Raw genomic sequence first — 14937 nt, 5'->3', positions numbered from 1 at the left:
ATACGAATCACAATATGAAATTTATAACTTCAACAGTATTTGGCCTGTCATGAGATCAATCTGGACTGATAAATGGGTTTGCAGAGGTGATAAGCTGTTTCTAAACATTTAGCCTGATACTTCTGAGCTTCTTTCTCTGATACATTAAAGAACAAGCTCTCTCTGAGATACTTAAAATTAATGCGATGTCTGATTTTTTCCGTTGAGGTAATCTGCCATTAGGACTATATCATCTGCAAAAGCAAGGCTGTTGATGTTCATTGATTTGGATCCAGAGCCCAGCCTAATACCATTATTGGGTAGTCTGTTTCTCCACTCATGGATGACCTTTTCAGGAGCGCAGGTGAAAAGAATGGGTGAAAGCCTCCATCATGATGAACATCAGCCTTAATTGTCAAGGATCTAGGGATTTCCCCCATGAAAAGTAGACTTAATGTGTGTTTATTCTCCCCTGTCTATGCAAGCATTTTATTTTACTTTTATTATTTTTCATTTCACAATTAAAGAAAATTCACACTTTTTCCCTCCCTAATATACATTCTCTTTGACAAGCCAAAAGGCAGAACAACCTAGCATGTTTATCAATTCAGAAAATCTGCAGTTTCCTTTCCATTCTGCTACCAGGGATGTTTTAAAAAAAGGAACATAAATCATAAAAATTGTCTTTTAATTAGTTCCTGATCAGAAGGTGTTACAACAATTGAATCCTAAAGTAACATTATTAGCATTACACAGATTCTTCAATGGATTACAGTTTGTAAATAGTTTAGTCATCATTAATAAACTTTGTACGTAGAGGAGTTACATTATACTTCATGTCTCTACTGTACGGTTTACGTAACACTCCAGCAGCATGAGTCAACTGTAATGCACAATCGGGATGAGCAGTACCAGGTAGAATAGTGCATTCACGTTCAAATATGGCAGCCAAACCATCCAAAAGCTCAATAAAACCAAATGATACAGCAGCACGTCTCAATCGATTCAGCTCCTGAAATTGAAGAAATGTAACCATTAACTTTAACAATTAATTTGAGAAAATATTCACACTTAGGTTCACTAAAATACATGTAATCCAAACAAAGAAAGAGGTGTTGTGTAGAGCCTGTCACAGAAATATTTGAGAATGAAAGACTTCTTATTGATGACTGTACTTTGAAACATCAAGTCTAACAATGATGGTGGGCTAAATTTAAACAAGGCCTTTTTTATATACTATTACAACATACCCAGTATACATCACTTTTATATGTAATCTCCTGTTTTAGAAATGCACTTAACCCAGAGTATTGGTAGCTTCTTGATGCCATCATCATAAAAAGAATGGGGGTCGAGTAACCAGACAATTGTGCACAAAGTCTTCCACAGTTGCATCAGCCTCAAATTGATGCCTCCTAGTGCTTCCTTGAGTGGTTCAAATAGTAGGGCTATTGAGGAGGGTGGTCAAGTGGTGTTCAATTTCTAGCGAGTGAGAATCGAAATATGGGGGTGGGCATTGTCGTAAAGGAGAATGACTTCTAGTATTGGTTGGTTGCATTGTTTGCGGCGATAAGCAAGTTAACCTCACTCAAAAGGTTACAGTAATACACTGCGCTGATGGTGCGACGCCTGTGCATAAATCAATATGCAAAACTCCACGCTGGTAAAAAAATACAGTCACAGGCACCTTGCCCGCTGACAATCGAATCTTGGCTTTCAGTGGAGTTGCCTCACCCTTTCTTCATCATTCCTTACTGGCTTGTATTGATGTAGGCGTGTAGTGGTGTACCCAAGTTTCATCACAGGTGATGATACAATTCAAAAGTGCATCCCCTTCATCTGCAAACCTTGCTGAGTGCCTTTCACTAACCTGCAGCCGTTTCAACTTCTGTTCTTTAGTCAAAAGTGAAGGACCTACTAGGAACACAATTTATGGTAGCTTAGTTCATTCGTGATGATGGCTTGACGGCTCCCATAACTTAATCTGACCTGAGAAGCAATTTCGGAAACCCTGAAATGTCGGCTGCCTTCAATGAGGTCACAAATGGCATTAATGTTCTCCTCCGTAATGCTTGTCCATTGACTATGATCATGGCTGACATTTCCAACTTGTTCACTGGCTTCCTTCAATTCCTTATGCCAAGCAAAGAAGGCCTTGAAAGTGTTTGATCACCAAACTGTCCTTTCAATCTCCACAAAATTTTTGCTGGTTTCACACTTTCATTAATAAGAAATCTGATGATGTATTGTGCAGTCCTACAATGAACCTGTTGCACAGACATCGTGAGTTGTACCAATGTATGGGTCTGCGAAGGCTGACCATCCATCATACCCACTCCTGACATCCCCACCCATACATTGTAGAAATCACCAACCACTCTCCTCAACATTCTGCACTTGGAACACAAAGTCTCGTTTAAATTTGATCCATCCTCATACTGGGTGCTGAGTGCACTTTTCTATATGTATAGGGTGAGTCAATAATATATTTATCTCAAAAAATATCTCAAGATCTGCTAAAGACATTGATGTTTTTAAATGGTATTAAGAGGCCTGTAAAACAATGTGCTTGCTCCTCTTTGCTGTGGATTTTCTAATAACAGGGATATTGATAACAACTTGATTTAAAATAATAGAACTATACAGAATGAATCTGTCAGCACAGCACTGTTAAATTAAGAAAATTCAGTGGTGTACTTGTTTTCAAAGTACAATTATTCCTATAGGGAGCAAACTACTGTATACTCTTTCAAATGTGACATGTATGTTGGATGTTATTCAGATATGGTGCCTCCTTCAAACTCAGTAAGAACACTATGTTCAAGTAATCTGTTCCTCCAGCAGGACATGTTGATTGTTTTAAAAGTTTCCACGCTGTAATAATGGTACAATAGAACAAATAATTCTTTTGTCTGCATTTGTGTTCCACACAAATTACAATAATACTGGATAATTTTTATAACTCCCTCTCCCATTTCCAGTTAGCTATCATTACAATGAACTTGTCTTAAAAGTAGAACGCATATTACTGTATTTATGACATGGTGTAAGGCATCTAAAGTTTGTATATTTTATGTTTTGACTTGACGTTTGAGTACTGCAGACTAGTGGAGAAAATGCGAATTAACAATTGGCCAATCACAGAGAGCCATTTGTATGTGCAGAGCAATTCCTGCATCTAGAGTTGCCTGGCTGTTGTCAGCTGTTGTTTTCGGTCACCACATACTACTAGCTGTGTTTATTGCCTCTATTCTTTTGGAAGTCTTTGTGTCTTTTTTTTGTTTACATCGTTATGCCTTACTCAGGAGCATGGTTGAACTTGCTTAGCTGATGTGTTGGCCTTCTTTTCCTCCCAAAATCTCTTCATCCTCTCGCTGAGCTTCTTCCTTCGTTCTTCTATCAAAGTCATAGTAGCTCTGCTGTTGGGTTTGTCTTCAAAGTGGCGATTGTCGATTTTGGTTCTGAATTTACATCTGTCCTGTACAATGTCTTCTGTTGAGATGTTGATTTCCTGGAGATCTGTTTCAATTTCACGAAGCCAGCTGTTCTTGGTTTTTAATGAAAGGGCCAGGTTGAGAATTCTTTTAGTTAGCCTGTTAATGTTCATTCTGATAATGTGTCCATAAAATTTCAATCGTCTTTTCCGAAAAGTGTGAGAATTTTTTTCAGAATGACAATATATCTCCTGGGATGATTTTTTTTCTCCATATTCCATCTATACAAACTGTGCCAAAAAAATTTCGTAAAATTTTCCTTTCTTGTTTCTCAATGTATTTGGTTAAAGATCCACCACCAATGATTAAGGTTTCTGAGGCATATAACGCTTCAGGTTTGATCACTGTATTATAGTGTCTAAGTTTTACATTCCAAGATATTGATTTTTTATTATACCCGTTCCAAGTAATCCTGTATACTTTCTGTAATTTGGAAATTCTTTCTTTATTTGCTTTGCGGTTTAAACCAGAGGGCTGAATAATTTCTCCCAAATATTTAAATTGGTTCACTTGAACAATTTTGCCAAATTTAGTTATCATAGGTTGTCCATCTAAATATCGTAAGGCTCCTTCCATGTACTGAGTTTTCTCATACGAAATTTGAAGTCCCGTTTTGATGGCAATTTCATGTAGTATTTCAATGGAATGAACTGCTTCATACCTATTATTGGAAAGGATTGCTATGTCATCAGCAAAGGCCAGACACTGCACGTTTATTCTGTCTTTACGTAGTCTTCCAAGGGTTATTCCTTTAGTTTCCTTTTCCCAGGTCCTGATTACTTTCTCAAGTACCAAGTTAAACAGTAACGGCGATAAACCATCCCCTTGACGGACCCCAGTGTTAACAGAAAAAGGCTCAGATATTTTGCCTAGGAATTTAACTTTTGAAGTAGTGCCAGTTAATGTTTGTTTGATTAATTCTCTTGTTTTTTTTTTCCACTTGAAATTCTTCTAGAGTATTGAAAAGTGTTTGACGGTTATAGAGTCATATGCTTTTCTGAAATCTACAAAAGTAATAACTGTCTGGTTTTGTGCATTTGGAGGGTTTCAGCCTGTTCCCCTATCAGGCATGTCCCAGGTGGCAGATCGGGAGGCTCGCCGAACTTGTCCGGAGGGTTTGAGGGAAATAAAATACCTCTTGCGGACCAAAAACAGGCACAGCTCGCCAACATCTTCAGCAACCTCTGAAGCTCACTACTTCTGTTGTAACCACGACACCGACATAGATCGATGTCCCCAATACTTTTAACTTCATAGCATGATGGAATCAACCTGCAATATAACTACTCCAGGCCCTAGTCTTTGTGTTTTTATTATTGTTTAATGATAATATAGCATGTGTAGTGCATTTTAATGTAGCGCAATACATATTAGTGCTCAATTTAAATACGTAATATGTAGCTTTAGATCAATATTTATTTTCTGATCTTTAAGTTATCTGGTTCAAAAATTACAGGTCGCTGAAAAGCAGAAATGCAAGGAAGATTTGGCTACCAGAATAACACAAGATGGGAATAAGAAACTGTTATACAATATCGTTAAGAATAGAAGAGCAGGAACTGAATCTATCCAATCTGTTGAACTTCCTGATGGTGAGGTGACTAGGGATAAGATCAAATTTTTACAGGAGTTTCATAGGCACTATGATTTTGGCTGCAAAAAATACCAATAATTTGAAATGGTTGGAAGTGGAGACAGCAGTATCTAAACTGAAAAACCAGAAGTCAACTGGATCAGATGAATTTAGTGTTGAGATGATCAAAGCATTCGGAGAGGTTGGACAACAGTTGATGTACAGAGTACTGAACAGAATTTGGAAAGAGAATGTAATACCCAAAACTGGAAGCAGGGAGTCATCACAACATTGCTGAAAAACGGTGATAAGAAATATATATGAACTACAGAAGTGTAACTCTACTGTTACATGGCGACAAAATCTATGAATCCATCCTTGAGAGCAGGATAAGAAAATATGTTCAACCTACACTTGAGGAAGAACAACAATGATTTAGACCTCATAGATCAACTAGAGACCTCACTTTTGCCACCAGAATGCTTTATGAGAAGTATTGGGAGAAAGGTAAAACACTTACATCTGTTTTTCTGGACATCGAGAAAGCGTATGACCATGCAACATGCAGGTGGGAATGTTTGAGACATAAGAAAGTGGCCGATGATATAGCACGAGTACAATGATTATATGATGAAACCAAGGGTTTTGTCCAGGTCCAGAATGGAAGATCAGTTTGGTTCGAAATGAAGAGTGAAATCCAGCAAGGAAGTTGTCACTCACTACTCTTCGTAATTATAATGGATGAAGTTTTACAAGTGGTTAAAAGAAAGGATCCAACAACTAATGAATGCCCTGGTTTTTGCTGATAATGTAATAGTATGGGGTGAGATGGAAGTGGAAATACAAGCTAGACTAAATCTTGGCAAGAAGCTTTTGCAACCTTACATCTTAAAATCAGCAAAACCAAGACAGTTGACTTGGTGAACTATTCATCTAAGAACTGAAGATGAGGAGATGGATATTGTAAGTAATTTCCAGTACTTAGGTAGTGTTCTGCCTTCACACAATACCGTACATCAAGAGATGAGCAGCAGAATACAGAAAGCTTCTAAATTCTATCATACTGTACGTCAAATATTTTGGAATTAAAAATTTCCGTTAGTTTCCAAGATCACCTTGTACAAAATATATCTGGTACCTATATTGACATATGGTCTGGAAGCAGCAACACTTACTGGATCAACCAAGAATCATCTTCACTATTGTTATTTCGTCTCGGTGTTTTCCAAATTCGTACGTTCCTCATTGCCAGATGCTTCATTCCAGGCTTGTGTCAATGTCATATATTACGTACACATGTTATGTGACCCTCTTAGACTGATTCTGATAGTTCGGTCAGCTTCCGCTTCGAACGCTAGCGCTGTGCCACGTCCGGGGAGCCATCTGGTGACGAATGAACATACCATTTCTACTTCTATTATAACGTCTAAATTTCAAAAAGTCATTGTTTAAGAAGCCTTTCTCGTGGACAGTCAAGATTTTCTTCTGATGACGCAGAGCACCGTTCTCTGCGAAACGTAAAGAATTTCACCTTATTTTCTTGACACGGCATAAGCCCAAAAGCCTATACAGCATCATATAGAAGTTACATTACCTTAATCAGGCCATTCATATATGTGCAATAAAACACATTGTAAACCTCCGAGACTAAATGCATTTACGTCTCAAAACGTTTAAAATAACACTTGTAATAACAAGCATGGAAAAGCATTGTGTCCCTCGCTATAACCCTTCACCAAGATAAAAAGGTTAGAAGAAGAGCCATGGAGAAACTAGATAGACAAGATCGGGAACAAATGTCTTAAAATCACAGGACGACAAAGGTGACACCTGTGATCTCCTTGGGCTAAGTTTGCGTGTACAATAAAAGTCAAAGTCGGCCATGATACCGAAGTCAATGAGTACACATAAGTAACAGAGGGCATGCACTTAGTCCATAAAGCGAAACAGATAGAGATGGCCAGGATATGGCACAACATGCAACAAGATATATGCGAGCAAGATAATGAGGGGAAAAAACAAAACCAAGCAAGCTTGAAGCTATACTGTTGATATCAAGCCACTAGACCTCCAGTCTTACAAGGAAACTTAATTATTTCTATCTATCTATCTATCTATCTATCTATCTATCTATCTATCTAATTCCTATTTCTCCTTGTGGAGCAAAGGGCATCCAGGAAAGCTCTCCATTTGGTATGTTCTGCAGTCAGGTCTTTTACTTGATACCGTGTTTTCCCAATTCTAACTAGTTCCTCTCTAACTGTTCGCTTCCAAGTGTTCCTTGGTCTTCTACACTTCCTCTTTCCTTCTGGATTCCATTCTAAGAATGACTTTTCAACTGCTCCAACCTGAACTAAAGGGATGTAATTTTTAAGAATCGCACATGCATTAGCCAGGATTCAAACCATGGCTGTCTTGGTAGAAGCCAGTGACTATACCATATGGCTTTATGCCCTCAATGATGCTAAAGAGGTGAAGCACACTTGTGAGGATTAAGTGTCATCAATACACCACAGACACTCACACGTTTTGAGGTATGCCTTAAGGTTTCCAAAGATATAAGAAAAGATATGCAATATACAGCTTATGCAAACTCAGTGATAAAGACAAAACCAGGATGAGATAATGGACTTTTTATGCCTTTCATCAAACCACAATGATTACTGCAACAATTCCAGATATCTGTAAAAACTATTATCACGTAAAGTAATTCTGCTATTGGCAAAATCATACACATGAAGCTGAGACTGAAATGATAGAATGAAATTATCATCAATTAGATTTTCACGTCCCGTGTAACTATTCATGGTGTATATTCTGGGTTTATGCCGTGTAATGTACTATACAAACACTTAACGTGTTTCAAAAGGAATCTTGCCTTTTTTCATCAGTAGAAAAATGCAAAATGAAATATGACGCATCAAAGGTTGCTAACAGAAAGCAACAAGGAACTTAAAATGGTGCCCTAAGATGTAATAGGGACACCATTTTAGCCTCATGCTAGAGACAATTAATTGTAACAGAAAAGCATCATTTTCTAATGGTTCTGATAATAGGTAGCCATGATTTACTGAAGATGTAGCTTGTATCGCGGTTGAAATTATTCGAGTGTTTATGCATTTCAACCGCCTCCCTGATGATTCTGGGGTGATATTGTTTTATATGGGCAAGAACATGACATAAGGACCAGGTGTTAAGGCATGATCAGCAACAGCTGATTTATCAGTTTGGTTTAGTCTGATAAACCTGTTAGGTTCTTTGATCTGAGTATATATTGTTCTCGAAGTCTGCCCAGTATAAACCTTGTCACAAGTACAGGGAACTCTGTAGATACCAGGTTGTTGCAATTTAGGCAAACTGTCCTTAGTTGGTTGCAGGAGTTGCCTAATCTTAATTAAAGTTCCAAATACAGTTCATACATTGTACCTATATAAGATTTTAGCAATACGATCTGTCATGTTGTGTATGTAAGGTAGGTAAGCAGTTCCTTTTACAACTTTTTTCTTAACAGATGTCCGATTATGCATCGGTTTCAGAACCGTAGAGATCAAAACTTTGCCGTAACCGTTGCTCTCAAAGGTGGTTCTCAAGGTGTTAATTTCCTCTTGTAGAGCTGACACTTCACAAATCCTCCTGGCCCTGGTAGCTAGAGTTGTAAGGATATCATGTTTCTGGGCAGGGTGGTGATGATCCATACTCTTTCTTGGTGACGAGAGCCTCTAAAAATGGTATTTTAACGTCAGATTCCATTTGCATGGTAACACAAATGGAAGGGTGCTGTAAATCAGATCTGTAAATACATTTCTGTATGTTAATTCCTGGGGGTAGCATAATTACACAGGGTTCATTCTTTCTTATGAAGCTTTGCTGGAGAGAACAAGTAACATCTAAATTAGGTATGTCACATGAGATATCAAGTTACAGTAAATTATTTCATCACTGATTTCTAGACCACAAAATGATTACACCAAGGCATCAAGCAAAAGAATGAAATGACTTACCTTGTAAAATTGTTGTGTTTTTTCTGGTAATTTGCGAGCATGTCGAAGTATCTTCTGAATATCAGACTGTAATCCAGCCTGTCTTATCCACACGACACAATTCTGGGAATAACTCCTTTTCTCTGCTGGCCGCACAGGGAATGTAGGAAGAGGTTCATTATCATGATTGCTAGCTTTGAATTCTTCTAGGGAACCTAGCCAATTAAGATTTCCAAGCCATGGAACAATATTAGCACCAGGTTCTAGAACAGTCAACATCAGGTTCGACTTCTTCTTACTATCAGCCCAAGAATACACTATTCCAAACCAGTCCTCAGCAAGCAGACATAAAGCAGCCATATTTTCAACTTTCAAGGCTCCATGCAGTAACACACAAAAGGACGGTATCTTTCCTTCATCCACTCCAGATTCATCTTCAGAATCCATCTCAACTTTCACCTGAGCTGGAAATGCTGTAAGAAAAAAAAAAAAAGAAAAGAACAAAACCATAAAAATGATATAATACTACCACCAACTTCATCAATATGTTAATTTTTATTCTTCCTTAATCAGAGTTAGAGTAAATAATTTAACAATTCAAGATATCTGTAACAACTATTACCAGATAATACAATTCTGCTGCTGACAAAATCATGCTTGTTATATACTTTACTTCATGAGTAACGGTGGTGTGATGCTCTTTGTTTTCCTATTTATGAACTAGACTTGATACAATACTTGACTTCGCGAGTAACGGTGGTGTGATGCTCTTTGTTTTCCTATTTATGAGCTAGACTTGATACAATAAATTATTTGGCTATTAAAAGAAAAAAAGGAAGAGAGTCATTTGATGTCATATCACCACTTGCTTGGAGCAAGTGTGGAAAATCAAGACTTAATATCAGGTCAGGCCTTAGTGGAGGGTTTCCTTTTCAGTCCACTTTTAAATGTGTTGATAACAATCCTCCCTACAATGCCGAAGCAAGTGGGACAAATGACGACTTAAGATCAAGATCAGGTCAAGCTTAAGGGAGGGTATCATACGAGAAGTCTCCCACTTTCAAAAGTTGTGGTTACAATTCCTCCTCCTAATTCCAATGCAAGTGTAGAAAAATAAGACTCAAGATCAGGTTGGACCTTAGGGGAGGATACTATATGAGAAACCCCCATTTTAGTTTTCTTTTGGGTCAAATTTAAATGTGGTAATAACAACTCCTTCTCATAATGCCAGTAATTGCTCCATGTAGAGAACACAGCTTTACCAGACTGAAGGTCACAAAGCATACTGGTGGCCATCTATGGTTGATGAGGGACTGACATTGTAAGCAGAATTATCCAAGGGAAATGTCTCAGTTTGTTATTCTTAAAGCATAGAGGACTCTATTCACGTATGTTTATTTGCATAAACCAGCCCCATGGTGTAAAGGTAGTGTGCCTGCCTCTTACCTGGAGGTCCCGGGTTTGGTTCCTGGTAAGGTCAGGAATTTTTACCTGGTTTTGAGGGCTGGTTTGGGGTGCATTCAGCCTGTGAGATTACAACTGAGGAGCTATCTGATGGTGAGACAGCAGCTTGGGTCTAGAAAGCCAAGAGGATTCATTGTGCTGACAACATTACACCTCGTAATCTGCATGACTTTGGGCTGAACAGCAGTCGCTTGACAGGGGCCAAGGCCCTTCAAGGGTGTTGTGCCATGGGGTTTGGTTGGTTCTTTTTTTTTTTGGTTATATGCATAAACAAAATCAAGGAAAATTTTTGCCTTCATTACAACAAAGTAAAAGAATGATCAGGAAACATGTATAAAAATCACTTGAGAACAATCCATATAAATTACTGACATTGTTTTTCAGATAACTTCAGGCATGTGTGTGTACTGTTTGTGTCTCTTTCTTTCTTTCTTCTTTTGTTTTTTAAGCTGATGACAAAAACCATGCAACTGTGGTATGCATTAATGAGGATTTCAACACAATGAGTGTAACAGGTAAATTAGGAAAAGTGCCTGTTAATGTTCTTTGATTCCATCACACTGATGTCTATGCATTTGCACCATAACACTAACGGATAAGTGACAGCTACCATCTATTCAACCCATTTGGATTCATGAGTTCACTTGTCTCTGGTAAATTCAGAACAGAATATAAACTTAAAGAGTTATCATAACTGCCCAAGTGAAACTCTCCAGGCAAGTACATCTCTATTGTAAAAATTGTCTAAATGATGAACACAGTCTGAAACATAAAACCCATTCCTAAGAAAAATATCTCATACAAGGATACAGTGTTTTCTGCGGTCAATAGTTTGCTTATCGTGCTGGCGTATATTGTTCCAATAGATGATAGACTGACTCAGACACACTCCACTAACTAATCACAACTGTTGTACAAAACTTCCCCGATCCAGAAAAACGTACAGTGCTTGACAGAATTTTGTAGATGGTTCTAAAAATTGTTCAGCCTATTTTGAGCTTTCTGTCACACACTTTTCATGTCATATGGAGGAAGTTTCATCAAGTATTCTTTGATTTAAGATCTCAAATTGTAAAGATTCAAGACAGTACTAAGAACAAGAACACAACAAAATTCAGGAAGAAACAAACAAAAAGAAATTTCCCTGTTGAAATTGTTGGATTTGCAGCTGATTGCCTTCTGCATTTCTAGGAGTGTTTTCGGAATTGAAAATGACAAGCTGCAGTTCCAGAGCTGCTGCTACTGACGTTCTTGTAAGAAACATATCTTCTGTTGTTTTAATGAATATGTGACTGATTACTCTACAAACTTTACAAGAACATACGTGTTATGCATCAACATCTTAATACAAAATACAGAATCTGCAAGTAAATATAGCTTTTTGGCTTTTGCTCTGTCAAGAAAACAAGGTGAAATTCTTTATGTTTCGCAGAGACTTTGCTCTCCATTTTCAGAAGAAAATCTTGTCTGTTCGTGAGGAAGACTTCTCTAATAATGACAGTCTGAGTTTGAGAATACTTCACCACTGGTCTATTGTATATGGTACTCTCATTCATCACCAGATGGCTCACTGTGTGTTAGTCTTCCGAGTGGGAAGTGATGACGCCATCTTAGCTCTAATTAAGATGTTTCTTGTTCGATGCATATGCATGTTGCAAAATAAACTGCTAGGTCATCAGACGAATGTCCGACTCGTTGGCTGAACGGTCAGCGTACTGGCCTTCGGTTCAGAGGGTCCCGGGTTCGATTCCCGGCCGGGTCGGGGATTTTAACCTTAATTGGTTGATTCCAATGGCACGGGGGCTGGGTGTGTGTGCTGTCTTCATCATCATTTCATCCTCATCACGACGCGCAGGTCACCTACGGGTGTCAAATAGAAAGACCTGCACCTGGCGAGCCGAACCCGTCCTGGGATATCCCGGCACTAAAAGCCATACGACATTTCATTTTTTCATCAGATGAATCAAAGATGAATGTGACAGAATAAATAAAATAGTGTGCAACAAAAGACTGACAAGGGTGGAAGGAAGATAAGTGTAGAAAAAAAAAAAAAAAAGAGAGAGAGAGAGAGAGAAAATGAGTGTGTGGGTTGGGCAGGGGTGCAGAAAGGATGCAAGTTACTACAAGACACGAAAGTGAAACGAAGTAAGAATAATACAATAACAAGTCTACCAGGTTATGAAAGTATGACACACAGCCCAGAGTGAGCCATCTAGTAAATGAAATTGCAACAACGAAAGGAAAGAAAAAAGATCTACCTACGTAAATCCTTAATGCCTGGCAACCACGTATTACTTAATTGATAGCCAGTGTCCCTGTTGAAATGATTAGGATTTTTACGTATTTCTACTGTTTCCTGTATAATCCTAAACCTGAGCTGAAGCAGTGAAATGGACAGAATGATATGGGGTGTTTGGTGACATAAATCCGAATGAGTATGCCTGGGTCCACCTGAAACAGGTGGTGCGAAGATGTAAGAATCCACCTCTCACCCTAGACAGTCTCCGGAGGACTGATGTTGAAGAGCGGGAAAGGTAGAGCAGAACAGATCCAACTGCTGGCTGGGCAAAGGATCAGAGCACACCATATATAGGGTAAAATAACACCACATCAACACACAGACTGACAGATGTACTTTGCTAAATGATGTGTTGAGTGTATTCTTCAAAGTAATGATGTTATTTGTTTCAGAAAGTTAATATATTTCTCCCGTACTTTCTCTAGGATCATAAGTAACCAGTACCTTAAAAAAAAGAGAGAGTGTGTGTTTTTTGTGTCCTTAATCACATGTGGAGAGAAAACAACTTAGACTTTACATGTGACAACTTCTTTAAAGAGCAATATATTTTATTCACGATCATCTGTTTGGCTCACGCCAGTACGTCAAGTGAGGCGTTCGACTAGTCTCTCTCTCTTTTTTTTTTTTTTTTGGCCATACATTCCCCCCGCCTGACCTTGATATTGTTGATTGAGCTAACCCGTTACACTATTTGCACTGTTAAAAGAAAAAGGAAGGTCACTTAGGAATGAAAAGATGGGATAACAAAATAAATTTTGCATTGACTTGGTTGTGATGGCTGCGGAACTGCCTTCACGACCAGATGGTGTTATCGGAACTAAAATAAAGTAAAGTAACACTTAATCATCTTAAATTCAGTGTTGTATTTTTTGCATGTGGTTAAACTAAATAAATTCATATTTATTCATATGTTACTGATATGCAAATGGTGAAGTGAATACTAATACCCTACTTGAATAACAATATTTTACATCATGAACTTGTCTATACAAAACTGTATGCAGCTTCTTGCTTCATTCTTTGGGGTAATTCATTCATTCATCTGAACTTAGAGTAAAAGTTACGTACTCTAGCAAGTTTTTATGAAGTACTGTAATGAAGTCTCCAAACTGTGTGCTATTCAATGTAATACAAGTTTCAACTTTCACCTACATCACTGTACCAGCATCTGGAAGAACAGAAGAGGATATGCATGGTAAATCTACGAGGGACTGAATGCATTCCAACATGGGCTTAAATTTCATCAGGATGTTAGCCTAAGCATGTGAATCGATGTTGACAGAAGCCAAAATGCAGGGATATCCGATTAACCAACCAGATCACTGGAACCAGCAAGAAAATCAGGAGGATTGCAAGAGATATAAAGACAAGTTGACTATGTAATGTAATTGCAGTAGTTGTTGTAAAACAAATTTGATGGATTTTTTTTTTTAACAATTAGCTTTACATCGCACCAACACAGATAGGTCTTATGGTGATGATGGAATAGGAAAGGGCTAGGAGTGGGAAGGAAGTAGCCAAGGCCTTAATTAAGGTACAACTCCCAGCATTTGCCTGGCATGAAAACGGGAAACCACAGAAAACCATTTTCAGGGCTGCCGATAGTGGGGTTCGAACCCACTATCTCCAGGATGCAAGCTCACAGCTGCGCGGCCCTAACCGTATGGCCAACTCGCCTGGTATGTGACAGTTTAAAATGGCATGAAATTCTATATACTAAAGATCACTCTCTTTTCCTGTAACACATTGTTGTCGAGGTTCGTACTACGCTGTCCCATGGACTGGGCAACTGCAGCACACCTATCATGAGAAGTAGGATGAAACATAAATATGTGTAACAGTTAAATTACAAGAGATAAATTACTAAAACTTGGTAAGAGTATCTCTAACAGTGATTCTGGTATTTGTTTTTCATGTGATATTTCGTGAAGCAGCTGCCCTAGTGCAAACAATCAGCCAAAGGAAGACAGTTTTGCTCCATTTCACTGTTTTCCTAAGAAATATATAGCGGACCATACTGGGCAACCCTGTCCATCCCCTTTTATGAATTTCTTATATTCATCCACACATTTTGACTTTTCTACTCCCCCCCCCCCCAAATTTATTTACAACCTCCTCTGTAGTGCCATTATCGACTGTACTTTACAT

General features: G+C 38.2%; 1 protein-coding gene across 7 annotated transcripts in view; it reads right to left on the bottom strand.

Moving 5' to 3' along the window:
- Positions 1-650: 650 nt before the first annotated feature.
- Positions 651-14937, bottom strand: part of IntS14 (integrator complex subunit 14) — a 102616-nt gene continuing 88329 nt past the window's right edge. For all 7 annotated transcript variants that reach the window (XM_067146889.2, XM_067146888.2, XM_067146893.2 and 4 more), the window contains 2 exons: positions 9048-9499; positions 651-991 (listed from right to left, as the gene is read on the bottom strand). In XM_067146889.2, the coding sequence (XP_067002990.1) occupies positions 767-991; positions 9048-9499 (677 nt within the window). In that variant the 3' untranslated portion in view covers positions 651-766. The remainder of the gene's footprint in view (positions 992-9047; positions 9500-14937) is intronic.

Source organism: Anabrus simplex, chromosome 5 (assembly GCF_040414725.1).
Source record: "Anabrus simplex isolate iqAnaSimp1 chromosome 5, ASM4041472v1, whole genome shotgun sequence".
Classification (NCBI taxonomy): Eukaryota; Metazoa; Arthropoda; class Insecta; order Orthoptera; family Tettigoniidae; genus Anabrus; species Anabrus simplex.
The sequence above is the reverse complement of the archived record's forward strand: the minus strand, read 5'-3'. Positions and strand labels throughout refer to the sequence as shown.